Source organism: Vicugna pacos, chromosome 3, assembly GCF_048564905.1.
Source record: "Vicugna pacos chromosome 3, VicPac4, whole genome shotgun sequence".
Taxonomy (NCBI): domain Eukaryota; kingdom Metazoa; phylum Chordata; class Mammalia; order Artiodactyla; family Camelidae; genus Vicugna; species Vicugna pacos.
The window spans coordinates 16478983-16501745 of NC_132989.1; the positions used below are offsets into that span (position 1 = coordinate 16478983).

Sequence of the window (22763 nt, forward strand, 5' to 3'; positions counted from 1 at the left end):
TCTACCTTCTTTAAGAAGACATCCCACATGTCAAAGTGGAAATGAGTTCCACATCTTTCAGTGTGTTTTCATACCTGAATTTTCTTCTCTCATAGGATAATTTTCATGTTTTGCAAGGGGGGTGTGTGTGTGCGTCTAAGGATTATTTTTGCTATTAGCCTTAAGCTTTTTGAGAGCAGGGATCTTCATTCATACATTCATTCATTCATTCACTCATTTATTCAACATTTAGTTAGTAATTATTTTTTGGCAAGCAGTGGCCAGCGCCCTGGACATATAGTACAGTAGTTCACAATATAAGCACATACCCTGTCTTCTCAGCCCTTATAGACCAGTGGAGAAGACTGAGAGTCGACAAATAATCCTACAAATGATTTTACAAATACCAAACGTGATGATTGTTACAAAATAAAATTACTAAGTGTTACAAGGATTGAATTTCAATCAGGGATTTTAGGAGATCTTATCCAAGGAAAGGTAATCTTGAAATGCAGTCCACAGAGGAGATATTAGCTGGCCAAGACAGAAGAACTGTAGGCAGCAGGAAAGTGTACAGGAAAGAGCTTATAGAGTTCAAAGGTCTGAAAGAAGGTGGATGAGCCCTTGTCTGAGACGTCTTCACGAATGCCGTAATTTATATGTTGCTCTGCCCCCAAGGTCAGATGTCCAAGATGGAAAGATAAAGTTAATCCAATTTGCATATGAACATGAATTTTTTTGTGGGCATCACATCTATTCTGTCACAATGGGGTGATTATTGAAGGAAAAAAAATCAAAGCCTTGGTAATTGCTTTTACCCTCATTCAGTAGGATGACTAGCTCATAAAAAGACTTACAAAGGTCACAAAAGGAATGTTAAGAAGTATTTCGTAATCCAGTCATTGTACTGGAAATTAGAATCCGCCTGTATTCAAAAATAAATATACAGCATTCGGGCCTACATCTTACGTGTTAATTATGATTGGTAGAGGACATAAAACTTGCTCAAAAATTCTCAAAACAAATCTTGCCATCAGCTTTGCTCTTACTCATCCTTTTAGTCAATCTCTCTGCTTCACCTTTTGAATCACTCCAGAGATCACATCTATACTCACAAGATTTCAGCACACAGGGCACACTTGTTGCCATGCATCTTGCCATCAGGGCCGCGGATGGGGTCGCTTTCCCGCGTACAGAAAAGTCTTCCATCCCTCACTTGGCTTTCATATTCCTTACAGAGATTCTTTAAAAAGACAAATAATTACCTTTAGCACTTTTCTACTCCTTTATCTAGAAAATGTCCATCATAGATTTAAAGTCAAAGAATGTCATAGCTAGAAGGGATTGGTGAACACGACATATTGAGAATTACTGAGAAATAGTAATTGCATTGTCAAATTATTCGGTACCTGTATCTACTATGAAGTATATTTATTAAAAGATAAAAGAGCCTAGAAAAGAATAAGGCTCAGCAAACAGTTCCTAAAACAAGATAGTTCTTGTTAACTTTCAAATCCATGAAAAGATAATAAATAATAGATCTGTCATGGGGTTCCAACAAAGACACAACAAAATGTTGCAGCCAAGACAAACAAAAAAAAAATGGTGCCAATGAAAAGAATATAGAATCTGTGAGATAAGATGTTCAAAACATTCAAAACCTACTTAATATGGAACAAGTCAAGAACAGTCTACTTGGTTTGCAAGGAAAAAGGAGTCAGAAGGCATCCTGCAGCATCATGCTTAGTCTGGTTTGTTTTCTCCATGGATCTGTGGGTCATTTTATGTACTCTGCCTCCTCTATCAGTGTTCGTTTCTAACACTGCAGGCAGAAACTTCAGAGTGATCTAATTTTCCTTCACTCCCCGTGTAGAAATGTAGACCATTAAGGCTAATCTTTACTTAGAAAATCTTAAAAAGGTTGTGCTTCCTCCCAAATGCAGGATATGTTTATACACAGTTTTCCTGATTGATGCTTTGATTCATTATTTTCAGGTTTCTCTGTATTTTGAAAATTCTGTTTGATGAGGGCTAAAATATATATAAACAAATGTATGTATACCAAAACACTTATATTTAATTTTACATAATATATAGAAACATATTTTTCTTATCAAAATACTACTTAATTATACTTTAAAATATATTTATAAATACATATATATATGTGTGTATATATCTAATTATTCTAGATTTGGGAATCTATTTCAATAAACATTTTGTGATAGCATATAACCGATAAAAAAAATCCTTCTCTATAGACTTCTTCAGCTGTATGACTCATCCTCCTATTTCAGCCAAAAAAAAAAAAAAAACAGAACTATGAGCATAAAGAGTATGGTTTATTCACTGGAGCATTATTTACAATAGTCAACATATGGAAGCAACCTACATGTCCATCAATAAATGAAAGGATAAAGAAATAATAAGTATATGCGCTGTACACACGTATATGCTTTTGAATATTAGCCATGAAAAAATGAAATCTTGCCATTTGTGGTGACATGGAGGGGTATTAGAGGGTATCATGCTAAGTGAAATAAGACACACAGTGAAGGCGATTACTATGTAACTTCACTTACATGTGGAATCTACAGCAAAGCAAAGGAACAAACAAAAGAGAAACAGACTCGTAGATACCGAGAACAAACTAGTGGTTGCCAGAGGGGAGTCGCGGGTGGGAGGGCAGGTAAAATAGGTGAAGGGGATTAAGAGGTGCACATTTCTAGGTCTAAAGTAAATGTCATGGAGATGTTACGTACAGCATAGGGAACAGAGTCAATAGTATTGTAAGAACTTTGGTGACAGATCATAACCAGACTTTTTGTGGTGACCACTTTGAATGTATACATATATATCAAGTCACTCTGATGTATACCTGAAACTAATATGATATTGTGTGTGAATAAAACTTCAATTAAAACTAAGTACTATATGTAAAATAAACAAGTTTGTACTGTATAGCATAGGAAATTATATTGAATATCTTATAGGAACCTATAATGAATAAGAATATATGTATATGTATGGCTGAACTATTATGCTGTGCACCAGAAATTGACACAACATTGTAAACTGACTATATACTTCAATAAAAAAAAAGAAAAAAACTTTTTTTTTTTTTTTAAGAGTGTGGTTCTAGAGTCAGAACTGCAACTAGGCTGGTGGCTCTACCTCACTGGAAGACCACAGCCAACACCCCATCACCTCTGAGACTTCAGTCTCACCACCAAGGAGGTTTTTGTGAATAGATCCTCTTTAGGACCTTTCCTAGATCCTGCATCCTCTGATTAAAAAATGATAATAACTCATATTTCATTAGGACACTTTAAAAGAGAATCCTAGTTGCCTCCTAATGAGAAGATACTTAATTTTGGAGGAGCAATGGGTGTGCTGCGAACCTCCTGGCTGTAACGATCTAGGAATACAGACACTGAAGATATCACCTGATAATCCTAGCATGGTAATAAAATTAATCCTCAGCGATTCCCATGAAAGAAACAATGGCAATTTCAGTTTATAAGTTGTGATTCATCCAAGGAGATTCTAAAGAAATATTCAGTGATCACCTCACTGACAGGTTAATTACAGGGCAAATATTGAGCCATCATTATAAAGCAGGCCTATTCAACATAATCATATCCAGTGACCCCACCAAAACAATGACCCCAGCCACAGAGAAAGACGGGAAGGTCGCTGAGATGGGCTGGAAGACAAGGGAAAAGAACACTCCCCTCACGGTGAAGAAATGAAATGGTGAATATCACAAGGTGACCCAAACTTTTAGACTTAAATTTAGCAACCACCACAAAAAGAACTGCTTTTCAAATCTCAGTGAATGTTGAACAGATTACTGGTAATTTGAATGTTCTGTGTTTCTTAATTTAAACTCTGATCGCCCTGTTTAGGGCGGGACATTTGCTTCACTGGACTGCATGACGACGTGGAAGTCAGCTCTCAGCTACCAAAAACTGGACCTGTATCTCCCATGAGGAAGATGTGCCCTACAATCCACAAACACAGAATTCTTACAGCAGCACAAAAGGGTGCAGGACACAGAATCAGAATCCCGCAGGAGGTCAAAACTGAGATCATTTATCCCGCTGCTTTATTTTACTGACAAGAAAATTGAGGCCCAGAGAGGAGAGACGACTTGCTCAGTTTCACACACCCAGAGCTTGACGGAACTAAGGCTAAAACTCAGGTGTCTTAACAAAGGTGCTCATTTACCAAGGTAACTGCTGTCATTCTCACTGAAAGTAGTGTTTAATAACCTTGGTGATTTAAGAAATACAGGCTGTTACCTGCAATGCTTAGTCAATTAATAAAAGGAATAATTTTTTTATACTAGATTGAAAAAGTAAATCATTGAATAATTTGAAAACTCTTAATTTTAAGGGTATTTTTAAAAACCACAGTATCAATATTTGAGATTTTGGTTTAATCAGAAGCATAACCTTTATAAATGCATAAGAACCATAATGGAAAAATGAGTAACTCCAATTTGTGTCAAAGGGATTATACATAAAATACAGCAATGGATATACTATTTAAAAGACTGGAATTTTAAAGTTATTCCTATCTAATTTATATTATGTTGCTTTTTAATTTATTCAAAGCAAAATTAATTTACACTAAGTCAAAGAGAAGTCTGGTGGAAATTAAGCAGAATTTAATTTGCATAAATTTTGTCTTGTATTCTTGGTTTTTTTTTAAGCAGAGAGAGAAATTGTATATTTTGAGCTTTAGGTGGGAAATTCTGTTTTAACTTTGAATCTAATGATTTATACGCCAAAAATAATTTTAAAGGTCCCCAAACTGAATTCCTAGTGCATTAAGGGGAAAAGTTCAATGTAGTAATGAAGGACAATGAATTACCTTAGAGATTCAAGTATAGGTTTGTTAATATTTATGTCCACAAGAACCAAACTGTGTTGATGAGGAATTTACCTGTTCAGCGCTTCGTGGCATTTTGGTTCGTGGCATTTTGGTTTCACCTGTTTGCTTGGCCTTTTCTTTAGCTTCTTTTAAGCTGTTCAGAAAAGAAAATAGTTGGTCAGTTTATGGCTTTATCATATTTTCAGTGTCCAGTTCTGTACTAAGCACTTTCACATCCTTTGCTCTGATTTGCTGAACCCATCCACTTAGGAGAGACAAGCTTTCCCCTGTCTTGCATGTTTGAGCCAGAAAATTGCCAAAGATAAGGATGGGTGTGAAAGTGACTCACAGCCAGTCAATTAGAGGCTTTGTTCTGTAAAACTGGATGGGTGTGACTCCCTGATTGACAAACAGAAGACTGTCAGGAAAATTCACTTTAAGAGGCACAACCAACAGCTTTAAAACAATGCTGTGACAAGGGTGAAACCAAACTAAGCATTTGAAATACATAATGTCATCCACACCTGTACGTATAAATTCTTATACCTTGTAAAATGTCTGCCTTCATGTAAAAGCATTCTTGTTAATAAAGGCTATGATAAACTGAGTCTCTAAGTCCTTTTGGATCTGTTATCTGTTTGCAGTCTCAACTTGGACATAGGTGTTACTATCTTAGTTCTAAGGATGGGAAGAAACCAGCCAGGGGTTAGGGAGGTCAGATTCTCCTTTTTAGCTACTGCATGAAAACAAAGAGAAAATCACAGAATCAGGGCAGCTTAAGCACTAGAAGTACATGCCTCCTGGATAAAAAGGTAGAAATTAGGATGATTCCCTGTCTGGAAACCAGTTAAAGTCACAGATTTGTAAACCTGATAGGACATGCCCTTGAATTCTACAACAGCGAACTGTTTAAAGACAAGTGTGAAGTTTTTTTAATCTGTTAAATCTTTCTTTGTCCTGATTTTAAAGATCTAGTGATGTAAACAGAGCACTTTAAGGCTTGTTAGCAGATTGATTAGAGAATCTATGCTTTGTTTAGCAGCCAGAATATTAAAGATTGAATCTTATTCATATTTGAGTCTCAGTGCTCAGAGCAGTGTCAGGCACTCAGAGAAGGATTACCCAACAGTTTTATAAAGTCTCACTTTTTAAACTAATAATGAATTCAGTCACATGACATTATTATCATTGTTGTTCTTATTTTAAATTACACTCATTTTCAGAAAGAGTACCTATACACGCCTGAATGAAACAACGCATGTTAAGTCACTGACCTCGATTACTTCACAAGAAAGTCCTTTTTAATTTTAACATATTGTGCCTTAAAAAACGCTGTATCCAAGTCATTATAATTAAACAAACTAAGAATCTTGAATTAAATAACTAGCCTAACCACCTTATCCACTCCTTTTAAGAAATTTTATCAGATAATACGAATTAGAAGAAACCACTCTGGGAGCAGGGACTTTTTCATCTTATAAAGACAAAGGATTACATGCTTCAGGAATAGGACTTCGTCTCTCTGTGGACCGGTTCTCAGCACAGAAACCAAGTGCATCCTCACCAGGTCCACGAGCTGGCCTGCTTGGGGATGATGATACTTACAACAGCTCAGCACACATCGCACACTTATTGCCATGCGTCCTCCCATCAGGACCGAGAACTGGGTCATTTTCCCTTGTGCATCCAAGTCTTCCATCCTTCACATAAGGCCGAAAAGCACTACATACATCCTGAAGGACAGGGACAAGAACTTGACGTTTACCATCCTGATGGTAATGCTCACAACACTATTTGCAGAAATTTTATAGAACCCAGTGCCTGTCTGCCCAGTGCACACTAGCTACCCAGAGCGGTGCCAGCCATGCAGAAGTAGACCGGAAAGTACTGTATAATTCACATGGGTAAGTACAGAACTCATTTACTTGTTTACTCATTTATTAGTAGACCTGGATGACCTGTGATGCGCTAGAACAAAGGGAAATCAGTCCTTGCCCTCAACTTGCTCGCAATCTACTAGGCGATACAGACAAAGAGACATTTTAAATGCAATGTGCTAAATGTCTTGGTGGAGGGAACCTCGGGTGCTGTAGCTGTGTGTAGGAAGGGCAGCAAACCGTGACTTACGAAAATCATTCAGCTGGAAAAAAATCAAGTGTGACATGCATGAGACACTTCTTCCCTCCACCCCCCCGCAGCTGTCACAGGCTCACAGAATTTTAGCACAGAAAGAAGCTCTTTAATCCAAATCTCATTTTTAGATACGGAAACACCGGTACAGTGTAGTTAAGTAACTTGCCCAAGATCCTGACAGCAGTCGACAGTGCTGGGGTTTCAACTCAGGTGAAGTAACTGAAGTAGTTCCCTTTGCTCTACACGTGACGTTTCCCCTCCCCACCTCCTGCCCTTGCTTTTTTTTTTTTTTTTTTTTCATAGAAAGCAGAAATAGAACTGAAAAGTCTAACTACCAAAGTAACCTGCTCCAGTTTCAGGAACTATCATGCTCTTCATCTCAATAAGCAGTATCTCATTCCAGGTACAGCAAGAATTACTTCTTTCCAAATGCCCCCATCAGAGAACAAAGAGGACAGCCTCTTCTTTCTCTTTGAAGTCGGCCCCTCCGATGTGTCCCCCCGCTTTGACACTCGTCCTCACCTGCTCTGGGTTACCGCTCTCACATTCTCCTTCTCTTTCTATGCCAACTTGGGATCTGGTTTTACTGGAATTGAAAGTTAGTAGACACAGCAGTTTAATATCACAGAACTTCTCAAACTTCTCACCAAATGCAACTTTCCCCCATTGTATTGTGATTCTCCTTTGCTTCTGAGAACGGGTCGCACACTGCATTCTCTTCTTTACTTACTCTTTCTAATCAAAGACTGTATTTATAAATTACAAAGAAATGGAATCGTGTTGGAGAGCTAATAAGATTCAGACCTGTAAATGTTATTTCCAGGTTTTTTCCCCCTGATTCCAGAGGGGACCCATAATCAGAAGAGCAGAAAAAGGTTAATCTTGTAACTAGATATTAGTTACCTCCAAGGAACTTTGTTGCTGTCGGTGATGATTTTGTTTTAAATAATCCAACTCAAATCACAGTATCTAGCATAATGTTACACCATTCTTCATTTGGGTTATGCTAACTAATATTTTGTTTTTCATGGAAAGTCCCTAAAGCCCTGTTTAATAATTGTCCAGTCTAATAGAGCTTTAAAGCACATGTGAAAACATTGAAGCATAAATATAAGATACACTTCCTACTCTCTAAAAAGCTGAGGCCACTTACAACTATAGCATCTGTATAACAATAAAAACACAATAAAAAATGTAATAAAAAACACTAGTTCAATGTGAGAAAAAAGAGGTATCAAAAGATAGCGGCTGCTATCACACAGTCTCCTAGCAGACCGAGCTAGGGAAGAAGCACAGCGAGCAGGGTGGCCGTCACTGTCTAACAAAAGGCATGCGCCAGAAATTAGGGGGGACAAACTTTCACCCGAATCAGAGGTTTGAATAACCCATCCCAGCATCCCCCACATAAAACGTGCTGAGAACTAAACATCCGGTGGACTCACTGTGGTGTTGCAAACACATGTCTCATAAAACCCTGTGTGTTCTTTCTGTGTCTATTTTTGTTTTCTGTTTATGTTGACCCTTGGTGAAAGCTGAAGACATAATTTTAGAGTGTATTTCTGAAAACGCAATCATGTGAGGATCCGAGTGACTTAATTCAGTTGTGCTTATGATAAGGAGGGATCAAGGCTGTAGAACCTTAAGACCAAATATTTATCATTATGTCTTATTAGCCTCCTCTAACAGTGCTGGTTATATTTGCATAAACTGAAGATCAGCCAATTCAAGACTGAGGTCATAAGCCAAACCTGCAAAGCAGGCATGCCATCTTGTTGGTTGAAGACAATTGATAACTAAGCCTGGCATTGAGGGTGAAGAAAGAACCAAATGATGATACAATGTAGGGCAGTGAGATGCTTTAGCAAAGTTGGAATAGACGGGAAGAATTTCGGTAGTAATTCCCAATTACCTACTCTAATATTATAAATTACTGAGCATTTAATAAATAAGCATCATTTGACGATTAAATAATTCTCTGTGGAAAAGGATATATTCCCAAACAGGTAGAGAGAAGATAGATACGTACATGTATATATGTATGAATATGTGTGTGTGTTATGTGCTTGTGTACAGATACAGATTTATCAGATGTCTGTCTACTTCATGCAGTGATAACCATCTGATAGAATGCATGTAAATGTGCTTTGTAAGATATACAGTGTTACACCACATACATATATTTTCCTTTAGTAAAAAAAAAAGTCATCCTAATGATTTATGGATGGCTAACTCCCACAAAACAGATTGTTATCCTAAAGATGTAAATGCGTCACGTAATTTCACAGAGAACATGCGTTAGGGAGAAAGGCTGCTTCAGAGAATACTCACGTGTTCTCAGCGCATAGCACACATCTGTTACTGTATGTTTTCCCATCTGTGCCACAAACAGGTGCATTATCAAGGGTACAGACAAAATACCCATTTCTTTCTTCTTTCTTGAAATCATCGCAATTCAACTGCAAGAGATATGATCAAGGAATATCCATATGTAAGAGAGAAAATATTCCCTAGATACATAAATGAGTTAGTATTTTAAGCCCACAACAATATGTCACTAGAGGAGGAAAATATAAGAAGACCATAGTAATAATAAAGGCATGGATAATATAGTGTGGTCCAACAACAGAGACAGAAGTAGATTTCGGAAGAAAGGATTTCAGTGTAATTTCAGCCACTTGCTCTCTGGGTGAGGTAGGCCAAGTCACCTCCCTGAAACTTAGGATACTTTCTGTCGATCAAATCCTGCCTGCCTTCTCTACAGAGTAGTCATGAGCTCCAGCAGACAATGGATATGAAGGCTCTCTAAAACTATAAACTATAACAAAGTTTCTATCACTATAGATCAGAGCAGTAATCAAGAGCCAGATTGCTAGGTTCATAGTTCTAAATCTGCCACTTGCTAGCTGTGTGATTTGGGAAGCTACTTAACCACTCTGTGCTATCGTGTCCTCATCTGTACAGTGTATACACAGGTTTATACAGGGATTTAATGTATTCTCAGGATTATAAAGGGATTTAAATGTATTAATACACGTCTAGCTCTTAGAACAGTGCCCAGCACATCCTTCCCATTTCTTCTTGTTGCTATTGCCATTGATGTTTTAAAGGTTTCCTCTACTGACCATCAGCCAATAAAAGGAAACCCTTTTTAGGCAGGATGGGAGAAATCCCCAAATCTCTGCTCTAATAACATGATGTACACATAGGGACAAACGTGTTTGGCGAGAAAAACAAGTGCACTCGGTAATAACTGAAGACTAGTGTTCGGATCTCAGATCTGCCACCCACTCACTTCACCTCTTTGAACCTCACTTTCCTCATGTGAAAAATGGGAATTCACACCCAGTCCACATTCCAGATTTGTGGTGAGGATGAAATGACTAGTTATGAAACATTACTGGGCAACTCATTACTGACATAAGCTAGCTATGGAAGATATAGAGTTAACTTGAATTTCATTTCTATCTAAAAGCAAAGAATATTATATCACATTGCAAAACAAATGTTTTGATGTCATGATTGTCATGACAAAAATATTTTAATTATAGATATGAAAGACTTGGAAAATATGGACCTGAGACCTAAAATGGCACACAACAGAGAATAAAAGTAGGGCAGAAATAAATGTATAATGAGTTTGTGAACCAGATGATTACACTGAGGAACTCTCCTGGAAGACAATTAAACATTTTAGGAAAAATGAATTAAACTCAAGAAGAAAATCTATAGAACATACCCCACTATTCATGTCATATATTTAGGAAGAAGTTAAAAACCGAGTGAAAACAGGAAAGTAAAGGCCACGTGTGCCACCTCATCCAGTTGGGTGTTCATTTACTCCTCGAATCCATCGCACACTGACTAGACTCCAGGCATTCTACCAGACAGAGACCCTGACACAGCAAAGAAGAGAAATGGGATACATACGCTAAGGGATTCACATTCTGATGGGAAGAGATAGACAATAATTACAAAAACTTATTAAATAATAAGTGCTATGAAAAATAAACTGAACAACACGACAGCACCTAGAAGGGTGGCTATTTTGAATATCATGTCAAGAAAGATCTTTCTGCAAATGTAACATTTGAGGTGAGATGACATCAGTGAGGAAGAGCCAGGCATTAAATAGATCTGAGGGGAGAACGCTCCAGGCTTGGAGAACTGCAATTGCAAAGGATTTGTTGTGGGAACGAGATCGTCCTGTTCAAGGGGCAGAAATAAGGAAAAGCTGCTGATTTTCTCTCAAAAGTGATTTCTGGAGAAACTGCAGAAACATGGGGTTAGGGATGAAAGCAGCTGGGACAAGCATTCCTTTGCCCCTTCACCAGTGAAGTCAACAGCAGCATACCAGGTCACAGGTGTTGGCAGGGTGATGACAGGGCGGATCGGGAGCCCAGCTGGGAGGTGATGGGAACAGGTGCAAGCATTTACTCCTCCACCTCCTCCACCTCCTCCTCCAAACCCCAAGGGCTGGTGGGTCACAGCCTACTGAGAACACCTCTTCCTGATGCTGACGTTTCTGAGAGCTTACAGATTAATTCCTGACCCGGTGAAGTGGCAGCAAACTGGAGTTGGCAACACTGGTTCTGGAACCTTCAGCTCTGGGCTTTGTCCCCTGTCCTCTCCTGACACTCACAAAAATGAGTAAGAAGAAAGGAGAGGCGACAAAATAATGCTCAATACACAGAATTCAGTCCACAAGGCATCGTAAGTAACAAAGAAGGATATGTAAAGTAAAGGGAAGAACAAAGCATAATAATCATGAGCGTACACTCAATAACACAGGCTCTAAACATGTCAAACAGTAAGCAACAGAATGTAGTAGAATTACATAAATCAGGAACTGATATCAGAGGCACATGCTTCTCAGAAACTGATACATCACAGGGAACAAATTAAGATGCTTAATAAGCCATCAGATTTTTATAGAGAACTATATCCAAGAAACAGAAAATAAGATTTTTTTTTAAGTAGTTCTAATATTTATCAGGCCACAAAGAAAAATCTTAGGAAATTCCAAAGGATCAGTGTCATGTGGCCTATGTTCTCTGGCCACAATTTAATAAAATTAAAAATTAAAAAAGAAAAAAGTACCACATATTTGAAAACCAAATAATATATTACAATTAAATAACTTTTGAGGGGGGAAAATTGAGAAATGTTTGGCAAAGAATGACAAATAAAAATACTCAAGTATCAATCTTGAGATATATGGTCATTGATAACTTCAAATACCCTTTCATGAAATTTAAAATGTTAAAATTTAAAGAACTAAAGTATTGCCAATCCATTTATGAATGGCAGAGCAAACAAGTAAATGACATAAAGAACAAAAACAATAAAGGAGATTAATTTAAGAAAGCTAATGTTACAGTGCTTAGTATAACTGATAAAAGGGAAAGAGAAGATGAAACTTTTAAAATATATGCAGTGATATTGAAAGTAACTGGATGAACACTGAGAAGTAAATACAATGAAAGCATATTATGAGTATCCATATGCTAATACATCTGAAAACCACAATGGAGATGTGGTTACAAAAAAAGTATAAAATATCTGCTTTGGTGTAATGTGCAAGAGGAAAGTTAGAGAGATCAGTGAGTATTAATCAATTGATGTATTGGCCTGAGATATTCTCTCCTCAAAAATGCCCCGGTTCTAATTGCTTTAAAATCCATTTTTCTAAACTTTTAAGAAAAAAGAAAAAGTTGTATTGAAAATAATAATTTACAAGTTATTCTAAAAGTTGAAGAATGTAAAAAAATTATCAACAGCTTTATTGAAGTTTTATTTACATAGCATAAAATTTACTAATTTTAAGTGTATAGATCAATGTTTTTTAGTAAATTTATGGAGTTGTACAACCATCACTAAAACTCAATTTTAGAATATTTCCATTGCCCTAAGAATTTTCATCGTGCCCATTCACAGTTAATCCCAGCTCCCAGCTCCAGCCTTAGGCAACTGCTGAACTTTCTCACTGTATAAATTTACCTATTCATATAAATAGGATCATAAATATGTAATTGTTTGATTCTGGCTTCTTTCATTTTACATATTTTTGAGGTTCATCTATACAGTGTCTGTACTGCGTTCCTTTTTACTGCTGAATAACACTTAATTGTATAAATGTAGCTCATTTTGTCTATCCATTCACCAGCAGACATTTGAACATCTGGACTACTTCCAGTTTTGTATTATTAAAAATAATGCTGCTATGAATATTTGCATGCCTGACTTTGTGTGGGCATAGGTTTTCACTCCACTGGGGCAGATTCCTAGGACTAAGTAACCTTTAGGGAAGGGGATTTGCTGACTTGCTTACTCAGCAACCAGCCTTAAGTGCCACCCCTCAGGGTTATTTTATTTTGATTCCCTAACCAGATAAGAATAATTAGAGAGGGAAAAGTATTGGCTTATTTTACTTATGAAAATAGTTTCATATTTTCTAAATAAGATATTAACTATTCAAATTCGACAGTCTATTAAAAAATACATTATGATTAAGTGTGATTTAACCTAAGAATAATTATGGTTTAACATTGGCAAGTTTATCAAGAAATGTATTACATTAATAGACTGAAAGAGAGGAATCAGAACATTATTTCAAGAGTTGAAGAGAAGGTCCTTGATAATTATGAACACATATTCAGAAGAATATGAACGAAAGGAATCTCCTAAACTTGCTAAAATTTATAGAAAAAAAACCTATGTAAACATTATATTTAATGGAGATACTTTAAATATATTCCCTTTAATACAGAGGGAGAAAGGGCAGTTTGAATTTCATCATCATCGCTACTGTTAAACTACTGAACTCTTCAAGCTTGCCAAAAATATAAGGAAAGAAAAAGAAAAAAAAGAAGTGATAAGATTGAAAGGGAAGTTCTAAAACTCATTATATGCAAATGATGTGATCAACTTTCAACAAAAAGACAAAAGAATTAATGGATAAACTATCAGAAGTAACACGATATCAAAAAAGTGTTTAATATAAGATCAACGTATAGAAATCAATAGAATTTGTCTATGCCAACAATAACCAGATAGAAATATCATAAACAACAAATGCCATACTCGAAATAGCAGTAAAATTATAAATTTTCTAGATACTAGCAAAACATAAAAATCCCTGTGAAGAATATTCACAGATTTCATAAAATACACAAAAATTATATGAATTAATGATAAGATATTCTTTGACTTGTACAAGTTACTATTATGAAAAGTCAGTTTTACCCTAATTTATAACTTCTTTGTAGCCCTAACCACAATAGGTTCCCAAAATCAAGTTGGATTTTTCATAAACTCAGTTAACTTTCTATTTCAAATACATATGTGGAAAAATATTTATGCATAGGTAAGTCAACTTTGAAAAACTGAACTAAGAAAGGGGATTTATCTTATTGGTTATTAAAGAAATAAACTAATATGAACAGACTAGGGAACTTAGAAACACATACATACACTCTATGAACTTAATATTCTGCAAAGTTGGCAACCTAAATCAATGAGAATGTATTGATCAATTAAAAAACAAAAGTTCTCCATAGACCAGAGGTGTTAGAGATTAGAAATTATGGAGGATTTCAGGAGACTGGGGTAGAAATGGAAACCGTGAAAAGGAGTTGCATTGGAATATACACTTATATGTGGAATCTTAAAAAAAAAAAAAGAACTTATTTACAAAGCAGAAACAGACACACTGACATAGAAAACAAACATGATTATCGGGGGGAAAGGGAGTAGGAAAGAATAAATTGAGAGTTCAAGATTTGCAGATACTAAGTCCGATATATAAAATAGATAAACAACAAGTTCATACTATATAGCATAGGGAACTATATTCAATATCTTGTAGTGTAGAATGAAAAAGAATATGAAAATGAATATGTGTATGTATACGCATGACTGAAATATTATGCTCTACACGAGAAATTAACACATTGTAAACTGACTACTCTTCCAATAAAAAATTTAAAAAAAATTTTTAAAGACTCGTAGGTGGATTGGATATCAGAGTTGTAAGGTTAAAGAATGACATACATACTAATGAAGAATAAATTAATGATGCAAGAGAGAGAGATGTCTGTAGGAGGAAAATTCTTGAACACACAGAGCATCTTACTCTGAGAGTAAGAGGCAAGGTTACATTTTGATGGGAGAAATCTAAGCAGAGAAAGCAGGTAGATTGTTCTCTTTTACAGTAAAAAGAAAAATAACAACAAAAACAAAGTGTAATTGCATTAATCCATTCAAACACAGACAATGAAAAACCTAAACAGAGATTTCTTGAAGGCACACAGCCAAATGTTAACTGCCTTAATTTGTAAGGAAGTAGTTTCCTAGGTAGCAAGACATGTAACCGTAAGAACTTGATCTAGAGGCCAAAGTGATAATTCAGGCATAAAATAGTAACAGAGGAGTATACTGTTCAAATTCTGTAACTATTTCTTAAAAAATCCTATTTGATTAAAATTCAATAAATGTGTGTCTACATATGAAAACTTACCACTAGTAATATTTCAAAATAGCAGGTTTGTTAAGACTGGGGAGGGTGTTTTAGGGGGGTTTTGTTTGTCTTCTCTTATATTTTGTATTTTAAACACCATTGATATATCAGTTTTTCATGAAGAAAAAAAGAGGAAGAGGAAGAAGAGGACAAGAAGGAAGAGGAGGAGGAGAGGAAGGAGAATGGATTTTACAGAATAAGCCTCTCTCTAAATGTGACAAAGAAAGGTAGATTTTAAAGATTCCTAGTAACCTTTCTGACCCCCACAGATCTGGGGAGCATAGAAGCAGCTTCATCTTGCTCAAAGAATTTGTGGTTATTGACCAGTTGAGTGGGGATTGTGTCACTGTTTTAACAGTGAGACTGGTTGAGCCCAGGCAAAACCTTGGGCTGACCAGGTCAACTGCTGAGGCTGAGGTTCTCAGACATTCCTGAGTAACACCAAGGAAGATGGAAGCTTGGTTAGATCAGAAATATTAAAGTAACTTGGGTGTGCCTGCCCTGACTGATCATTTTAATTATGTGTCAGAGGCAGGAGAGGAGGAAGAGAAAGAAGATACTGGAGAAGCAGCCACACAGGCCATCAGGAGTAATATGAGCAGTTGTCAGGGTACCTGGTGACAGCCCCAGCTCTGTCAGAACTTACTGTGAGATGTTGTAGGCTAGAGATTTCTCCCAATCTTAGCCTAGAATTTTTTATTTTTGTATAAATACAAAATAATTTATAAAGGGAAATGGTTGTGTGATGGTTACATCTGGGCAGTTTTCTTTCATTTTATTTAATTTTTAAGTAAAAAATATTTTAACCATAGAACAGTATTTCTCAAATATTAGCCTTAATCCCAGTTTGCAAAATCGATATAAACAAGCAAGGCTCCTTGAACTAGGGGAAACCTCCGAGTCTTAGAAAATATGTTCAGAAGGAAGAAACAGAGGAAAACAGGGAGTAAAATGAGTCAAATGCCTGCTAACACTTGTTAAATACTGGAGCTAAACTTAGTGTCTCATTTGAGCCACATCCATTTCACAGGTGAAAAAACTGAGACCCAGAGATACATAAATTGTCCAGGTGAAGTAGACACTAAATAAAAATTCTGAGATTGGAACTTAGTTTCAGTCCCATGAAGGCTCTTGTTGGAGCTAAGGCAGGACAGAAGGAATGAGAAAAGGCCGAGGAGGGCAGACATCCCTGGCTTGCTCCACCTCTCAGCACCTGTCAGTGCCCAGGATGTTTTCAGAGAGTTGGGTCATGGGTTGGGCCTTGGACGAGCTGTACGAGATATTTAGCCCACCCCTGGACTAAGCCATGTTCCCTCCCTGCTAAGTAGCCGGCTGCACAACAAGTGTGACCTAGTAATTAGGAAATAAACAGATCTAAGTAGAGTCGAACATAACCTCCAAAGCAAATATGACAGGCTGACTCCAAACAGCCTCACCTTTGCTGGGGCAGGAGCAGTGGTGGCTCTTGCTAAACGCCTGGCCCTCCTCTGCAATTTTGCTTCTTTTTCCCTGGAAGACAGCAAGGAATAAAATAGCTTAGACATGCTTGCCCAGCTTTTAGGGATAACAGTATATGTGGTAAACTTAATTTTGACTCTTCTCCTCAGCCCAGTCTAGCTTGTCAGGGGTGGAAGTATGTCCAGAAATGACCGCAGGTACCACAAATCTCTCCTCGGCACCAAAACGTCTCAAGTGTGGTTCTACTGAAGGCACGAGTCTCTACAGTTAACCACACAACAGGCTGCCCACCTTAAATACTTCCAACATCCAGGGAGTCACCAATTCTAAAAGCCATTTGTGCCATTTGTGCCATTTGTGGAATGCTGACTTTGCAAGACCATATTTATATTGAGACGAAATCTACCTGCCTGCCTTGATCTTGGCTCCAACCTCTAAGGACCCACAGAGCAAAATCAGCAATTTAAGGACAACTTTAATGCCTCACACAGCCTCCTTCTTTCAAGGTTAAGAAGCCAAGTTTATCCCAATATATCTTAACTAAGTAATCAAAATAATAATTGAGTGAGTGACTTCAATGTGATAAATAACCTGCCTTGTATGTCTTAAGGTACTTTATTTTTGTTTCCAATTATTTTTCAGTAAATTTATTATATTCATAGTTTTGGTCTCCTATCAAAACATCCTGTGTTACAAGGAGGAAACTTTTCAGTAAAGAATACACCTGCTGGTTTACGTTCAGCCCTCAAGACACTAAGAAAGGACTGTTCACCCACCCTGGGAGTCCCCCCTCCGTAAAGCTGCCCTGTTTTCCTTCATCTTCTTTCAGTCTCTTCACCAGAAGCAGCACATGTGATCAGGGCTTCATTATCCCAACATTATTGACTAGGTCATATTAAATCCCTTGACACATTACCAACTTGGCATTTTAAAAGCTAATTATAAAATAATTATCTTAAATGGGTAAGCTTCCTCTTGGCTTGGTACCAGTGTGGAAGATTTGATAGTGGTCAGAAACCAAGAATGAACTCCCTGCTCAAAAACAAATGAGGTCACTTTGATTTGAGGATTTGTAATTGATAATTCAGGCTTCTTCTATCTTTGCAGTGTCACTGAAGAGAAGAAAATCAAATTAAGAAGCATTGCAAAGACGTCAGTAAACTTCCAGGATACTAATTCTTTCTGAGCTGCAGGGAGTATTCAGCCACAATTCATTCTTTGGTCCATCTCATGCTAGCATAATCCTAGATGTCTGAGGACACTGGCAGTTTACGGAGTCAGGGTGGGGTGTGTCCTGGTTAGCTGCCACAGCAGAGTTTGGCATCATCCTTGAGGGGCATTTTTTTCAGGGCCTAGGGTACAACAGAGTCAGGTCTTAACAGGCCCAAGAATTCTTTTTTCCAATCTGAGAAAAACTCAGGTTGGAAATGCATCCTCGAAAGACTGTTAAGTGCTACATAGGGCACTGATACTGGGCCCTCTGGGATGTTTTGGAATACCATGAGTGATTATTAAGATCTTTCCAGTGGGGTCACACTTGATTTTTATTTACTCATTTAAATTCAGAAATATATATTTGACAGAAAATGAAAATAATACATTTATTAGTTTGGAGAATAGCTGGTAACTCAAAACACTTGATAGAAAGATAAATTTTACTCACAATCTCATTTTGCACATGGCACATTTGTTGATAAACATTTTTCCATCAGGGCTTTGAAAAAGTTTTTTATCTTGGAAACAGAACAATTTTCCATTTTTCATCAGTGCTCGATATTCATTGCAAATTTCCTAAGGAAAAGATGAAAAAAGTGTTTACTGAAACCTCATCAAAGCAAGACTTCACCTTCTGAGAACAATAGTATTTCATGACCACTATCCCCTTTGTATGGAAGGCATTCACTCAATTATACAAATAATACAAGCAGAAATAATGACTCTGGATTGTCTGTTGGAGATTGAAAATTTACCTAAAAGCATTTATCTAAAACCATTAGTGAAATGGAAAGAACAAGGGGCTTGGAGGCAAAAGACCCGAGCATGTTTCCCAGAGTTCTCATTTATAAGCCCAAAAGCCATAGCAAAGTGACTTCTCAAAGGCTCACTTACCTTATCTGTAAAAATAGAGGATTTAAGTATACATGTTTCCTAAGTTTTGTGAGGATTAAATGTCATAAGCATGTGAAACCCTCAAAGGCTGTCTGATACATGGTAGATATTCAGTAATTAGATTCTCCACCTCTCCTCTTCCTCCTGTTTTATTGTGGTTGCCATTATTATTATTGGAATATGCTAGGATGACTTATATAAAATACCTAGCACACAGCAGTTCAATAATAATTGCCATAAAACGGTATATGAAAAGATTGCTGAAAAGGTTAATGCAATATATTTAATGAAGGCCTGCTATATGTCACTCACTCACTTTTTTCTAGGAGCTTAATATCAGTGATGCATTTGCACTACCTAGTAAAGTACTAATTTAAAATCTTACAGTACCTATTATTTAGGAAATCCGTTGGTCCTTTAAAGCCTTTGGAATCTGTGTTTTTTGATTTTTTGGTATATTTTGACTTTGGGCAGGGGGGAAGCTTCATGATCCTTATACCAAAAAAAATAATGAAGTCTTTGCTCCAACTCTGACAAATGCAACCCCTTTCAAAGGACTGATTATAGAATTGTATTCAGCCTCCTATATGATAGTCACTCAATTGGTCAACAAATGCTTATTATTTTAAGGCTACTACACTTTGCTACGTGCCATGGATATAGCAGTAAACAAGGCAGAAGAACCCCGTCCTCAGTGGTGCTTACCATCTAATGGATAACAATGAACCGAACCTAGCACTGCATACAGGGGAGGCAGTTGGTAGCAGCTGCGGAATGAATGGTAAAGCAAAATAAATAATTTCAGAGATCAGCCCTGAGAAACTTCGCTAAGGGTGACCTATTAAAATACCTCTAAAATTATTACCACCACCCAGTGATCTTATCTGAGTAACACAGCAACAATTTCTGGCACCAGACTGACAACTTGGCTTCTTGAGACCTGTGTCTGATCTCTGATTCTGTAGTATCAATACTGCAAGTTACTGCTTAGCTTGCCAGATATAACTAATTCTATAAAGTCTAGGTAAAACTTCGTTATAGAAACAGAGAAAAGCCTAGCGTCTTTGTAATAGAAATACATCCCTTGTAAGGTAGGTCTTAAAGTACTGAAAACAAAGATTCATAGAAGGAAGTTGTAAATAGTTTTTAGTAGTCAACTTAAAAAGAACATTATCAGTCAAGATAATTCCTGAACTGGATTTCTCCAATGTCACAATCAGATAAGCACCTAAATCCTAGAAAGACCCACTTTTTTTTTTCTAGCAGAAAACCGAGTCCCAGAGAGTAGGTTAAAAAACTTGTTGACAGTTTTGCAATTAGTGAAGATGGAACTTAGTGCTACTTTCCCGAGTTGGGAAGTTATCCAGTGTATCCTCTGGGGACACAGGAAGAGGCCATAGAAACTGAAAGCAGCACTTGGGTTTTTCTCTGGGAAAAAAGAAAGATCCCCCCAGTGACCATAACAGAGGGGGCTGAGACAGGAGTGGGTCTAGACCATAACAGAATCCTGAGGTGGGGAGGTGAATTTTCAGCAACTGTTTATTTTCAATCTAACGCCCAGACTTTGGCACATTTTGGTTTTGAGATAGTTGCTCTTTGTGTTTTCTCCACAAGTCTCAGGAAAACAGGCGCCCTCTAGAGCTAAGCTCTTTCTGTTTTCCTTCACTGGCTGTGACACAGCTCGTTGTCTTCCATTGGTCCTCCCCGGGCATCATAATAAAACCCCCCAGGAGCTGGCATCACCCCTGCTCTGTGTTAGAGCACTAACAAGGTTGTTTTAGCTTCATAACAACTCTTCTCTAATGACTAATTTAAGCCTATGGTAAAGATCCTTGCAGATTACTGCAGTGCTCTTCTGCACTGTCCTGGCTCATGTTTATAAGGTAGCAGGAAGAACTCAAGCTCCTGCACTTGGAAAATAAAAATCCTAGCCCCATAAGAAAGACTAAATCAATAGTTTTCATTTCTGACAAAATATCCAAGGACTATCATCAACATATTTCAGATACTTAATCACTTTTTGTATTCTTCCTGCTTATGCCATTGTAAGAGTTGGCTAAATTTATGTTCTGAAAATGTTTTTCAGTGAAAAAAGTTTCAGGGTTTAATAGGATGAAAAGTATCAATGCAAAATTTGAAATATCCGCTGGAAACTACCACCCATTATTAGAGACTCTGTCAAAGAAAATTACGACTTCATGCACAGTGAGATTTACACTATTTTCTTTTTCCAGTATAAAACATCCAAATGAGCATGCTCTTAGATTCCCCCAAATCCAGTCTTTTTTCCTTCTCTACTATAGCACTCCACTTATGCCACAGAGGTTTCTGAACATCTCTTTAATCAACAAACTTAGATAAAATAATAGAGACTATAATGAAATTCTCTAAATATTCCTAAAAAGAAGTTTTTTTAAAAAAAGAAAAGTTACAATAAAATACAGCAAGAGCATTTTAACCATCATGCTAAGAGTTTCAATGTAGAAAAGAATATTTTTACTGTTCTATTATTTTAACGTTTCTAGTCTTTGAGAGACATAGCAAACACTTGCTACATACTTAGCAATATTTAAATGTTGAAACAATGGCACAGTTGTGTGCTTGTATATGTGTGTTTGTATTTCACCCTTTCAATCTGCCTTTCAGACAGATTAAAATTTTTCAAATTACTATTTAAAAAAAGATTGCTTCATTTCTCAATCAAAAGACCTCTAAGAGTTCGTGAAGACCCTTCCTGAGTCAGCCCTACCGCCATCACAGGTGCTTCTGACTGGCCTGCTGTGACTTGCAAGTACCTTCACGATTCACTCCGTCCTCAACTTCAGATCCGTATCCTAACGCTGTCTTTTCAGAGAGAAGTTCCCTGACTGTCTCAAGAAGAACTGATACCACCTCCAACCCCAGAAATCCCTGCTTATCTTTCTTCTAACACTAATTGTTACTTAATGTACTATATATTTTACTAATTTACTTATTAGCTTGTTTGTTTTCCTCCCCTGAGATGTAAGCTCCATGAGGGCAGGGTTCTTTTTTCTTTTCTTTCCTTTGGAATAGCCCCAGCATCTCAAAAAGGATCTGACACGTGATAGATGCTCAGTAAATATGTATTGAATGAAACACGTACACTGATCATATACAAGATACAGCAACCCTTTCTGCACAATGATCACAAGACAGCTTACTTCAGCTTTCTATGTGTGTCATGATGCTTTTAGCTTTTAAACTGAAAAATAGTAATCCACTAGTTTGTTTATGGAATTTTAAAGCACTCCTTTAGCACGGCAGATTGCCTCTTGCAGACATCCATTATCATTAGTCATTGATTTATGTGTGGCGTGATTCATGTCTTGATTCATAAAGGCCTGGCCCTGTGTTTTTAACAAAAGCTTACTAGTGCCTATCAATATACTATGTCTGTATTATTAACACGGAGGTGTTGGCCACAGAACGTTTTCCTTTAGGGATCTTGGAATGAATTCAGTGACCAGAAAAAGCAGGACTAACCTGATCTTCATCTTCACTGGCAGCATCTGGGACAAAAATACAGAAACCAGAGTTAAGGGAATCACCAACACTTAATAAGCAGAACAAACAATTCACTCAGGACAGTGTCTTGCTTATTTTAATGGCAACATATTGTAAAACCACAAATTGACGTGAACACACTAAAGTTTACCACGGCAAATAAAGT

General features: G+C 37.0%; 1 protein-coding gene and 1 long non-coding RNA gene across 4 annotated transcripts in view; one reads left to right on the forward strand and one right to left on the reverse strand.

The window, feature by feature from the left end:
- The window catches only part of LOC140691554 (uncharacterized), a 181487-nt gene extending 176023 nt beyond the window's left edge, over positions 1–5464 (forward strand). For both annotated transcript variants that reach the window (XR_012067283.1, XR_012067282.1), the window contains exon 5: positions 3888–5464. This is a non-coding gene — a long non-coding RNA (uncharacterized lncRNA). The remainder of the gene's footprint in view (positions 1–3887) is intronic.
- The window catches only part of SPINK5 (serine peptidase inhibitor Kazal type 5), a 62685-nt gene that overhangs the window by 38683 nt on the left and 1239 nt on the right, over positions 1–22763 (reverse strand). For both annotated transcript variants that reach the window (XM_072955145.1, XM_031671592.2), the window contains exons 2-9: positions 22577–22602; positions 18627–18754; positions 16942–17014; positions 9319–9446; positions 7513–7576; positions 6463–6590; positions 4930–5011; positions 1095–1222 (exon numbers count right to left, since the gene is read on the reverse strand). In XM_072955145.1, coding sequence (XP_072811246.1) covers positions 1095–1222; positions 4930–5011; positions 6463–6590; positions 7513–7576; positions 9319–9446; positions 16942–17014; positions 18627–18754; positions 22577–22602 — 757 coding nt within the window. The remainder of the gene's footprint in view (positions 1–1094; positions 1223–4929; positions 5012–6462; positions 6591–7512; positions 7577–9318; positions 9447–16941; positions 17015–18626; positions 18755–22576; positions 22603–22763) is intronic.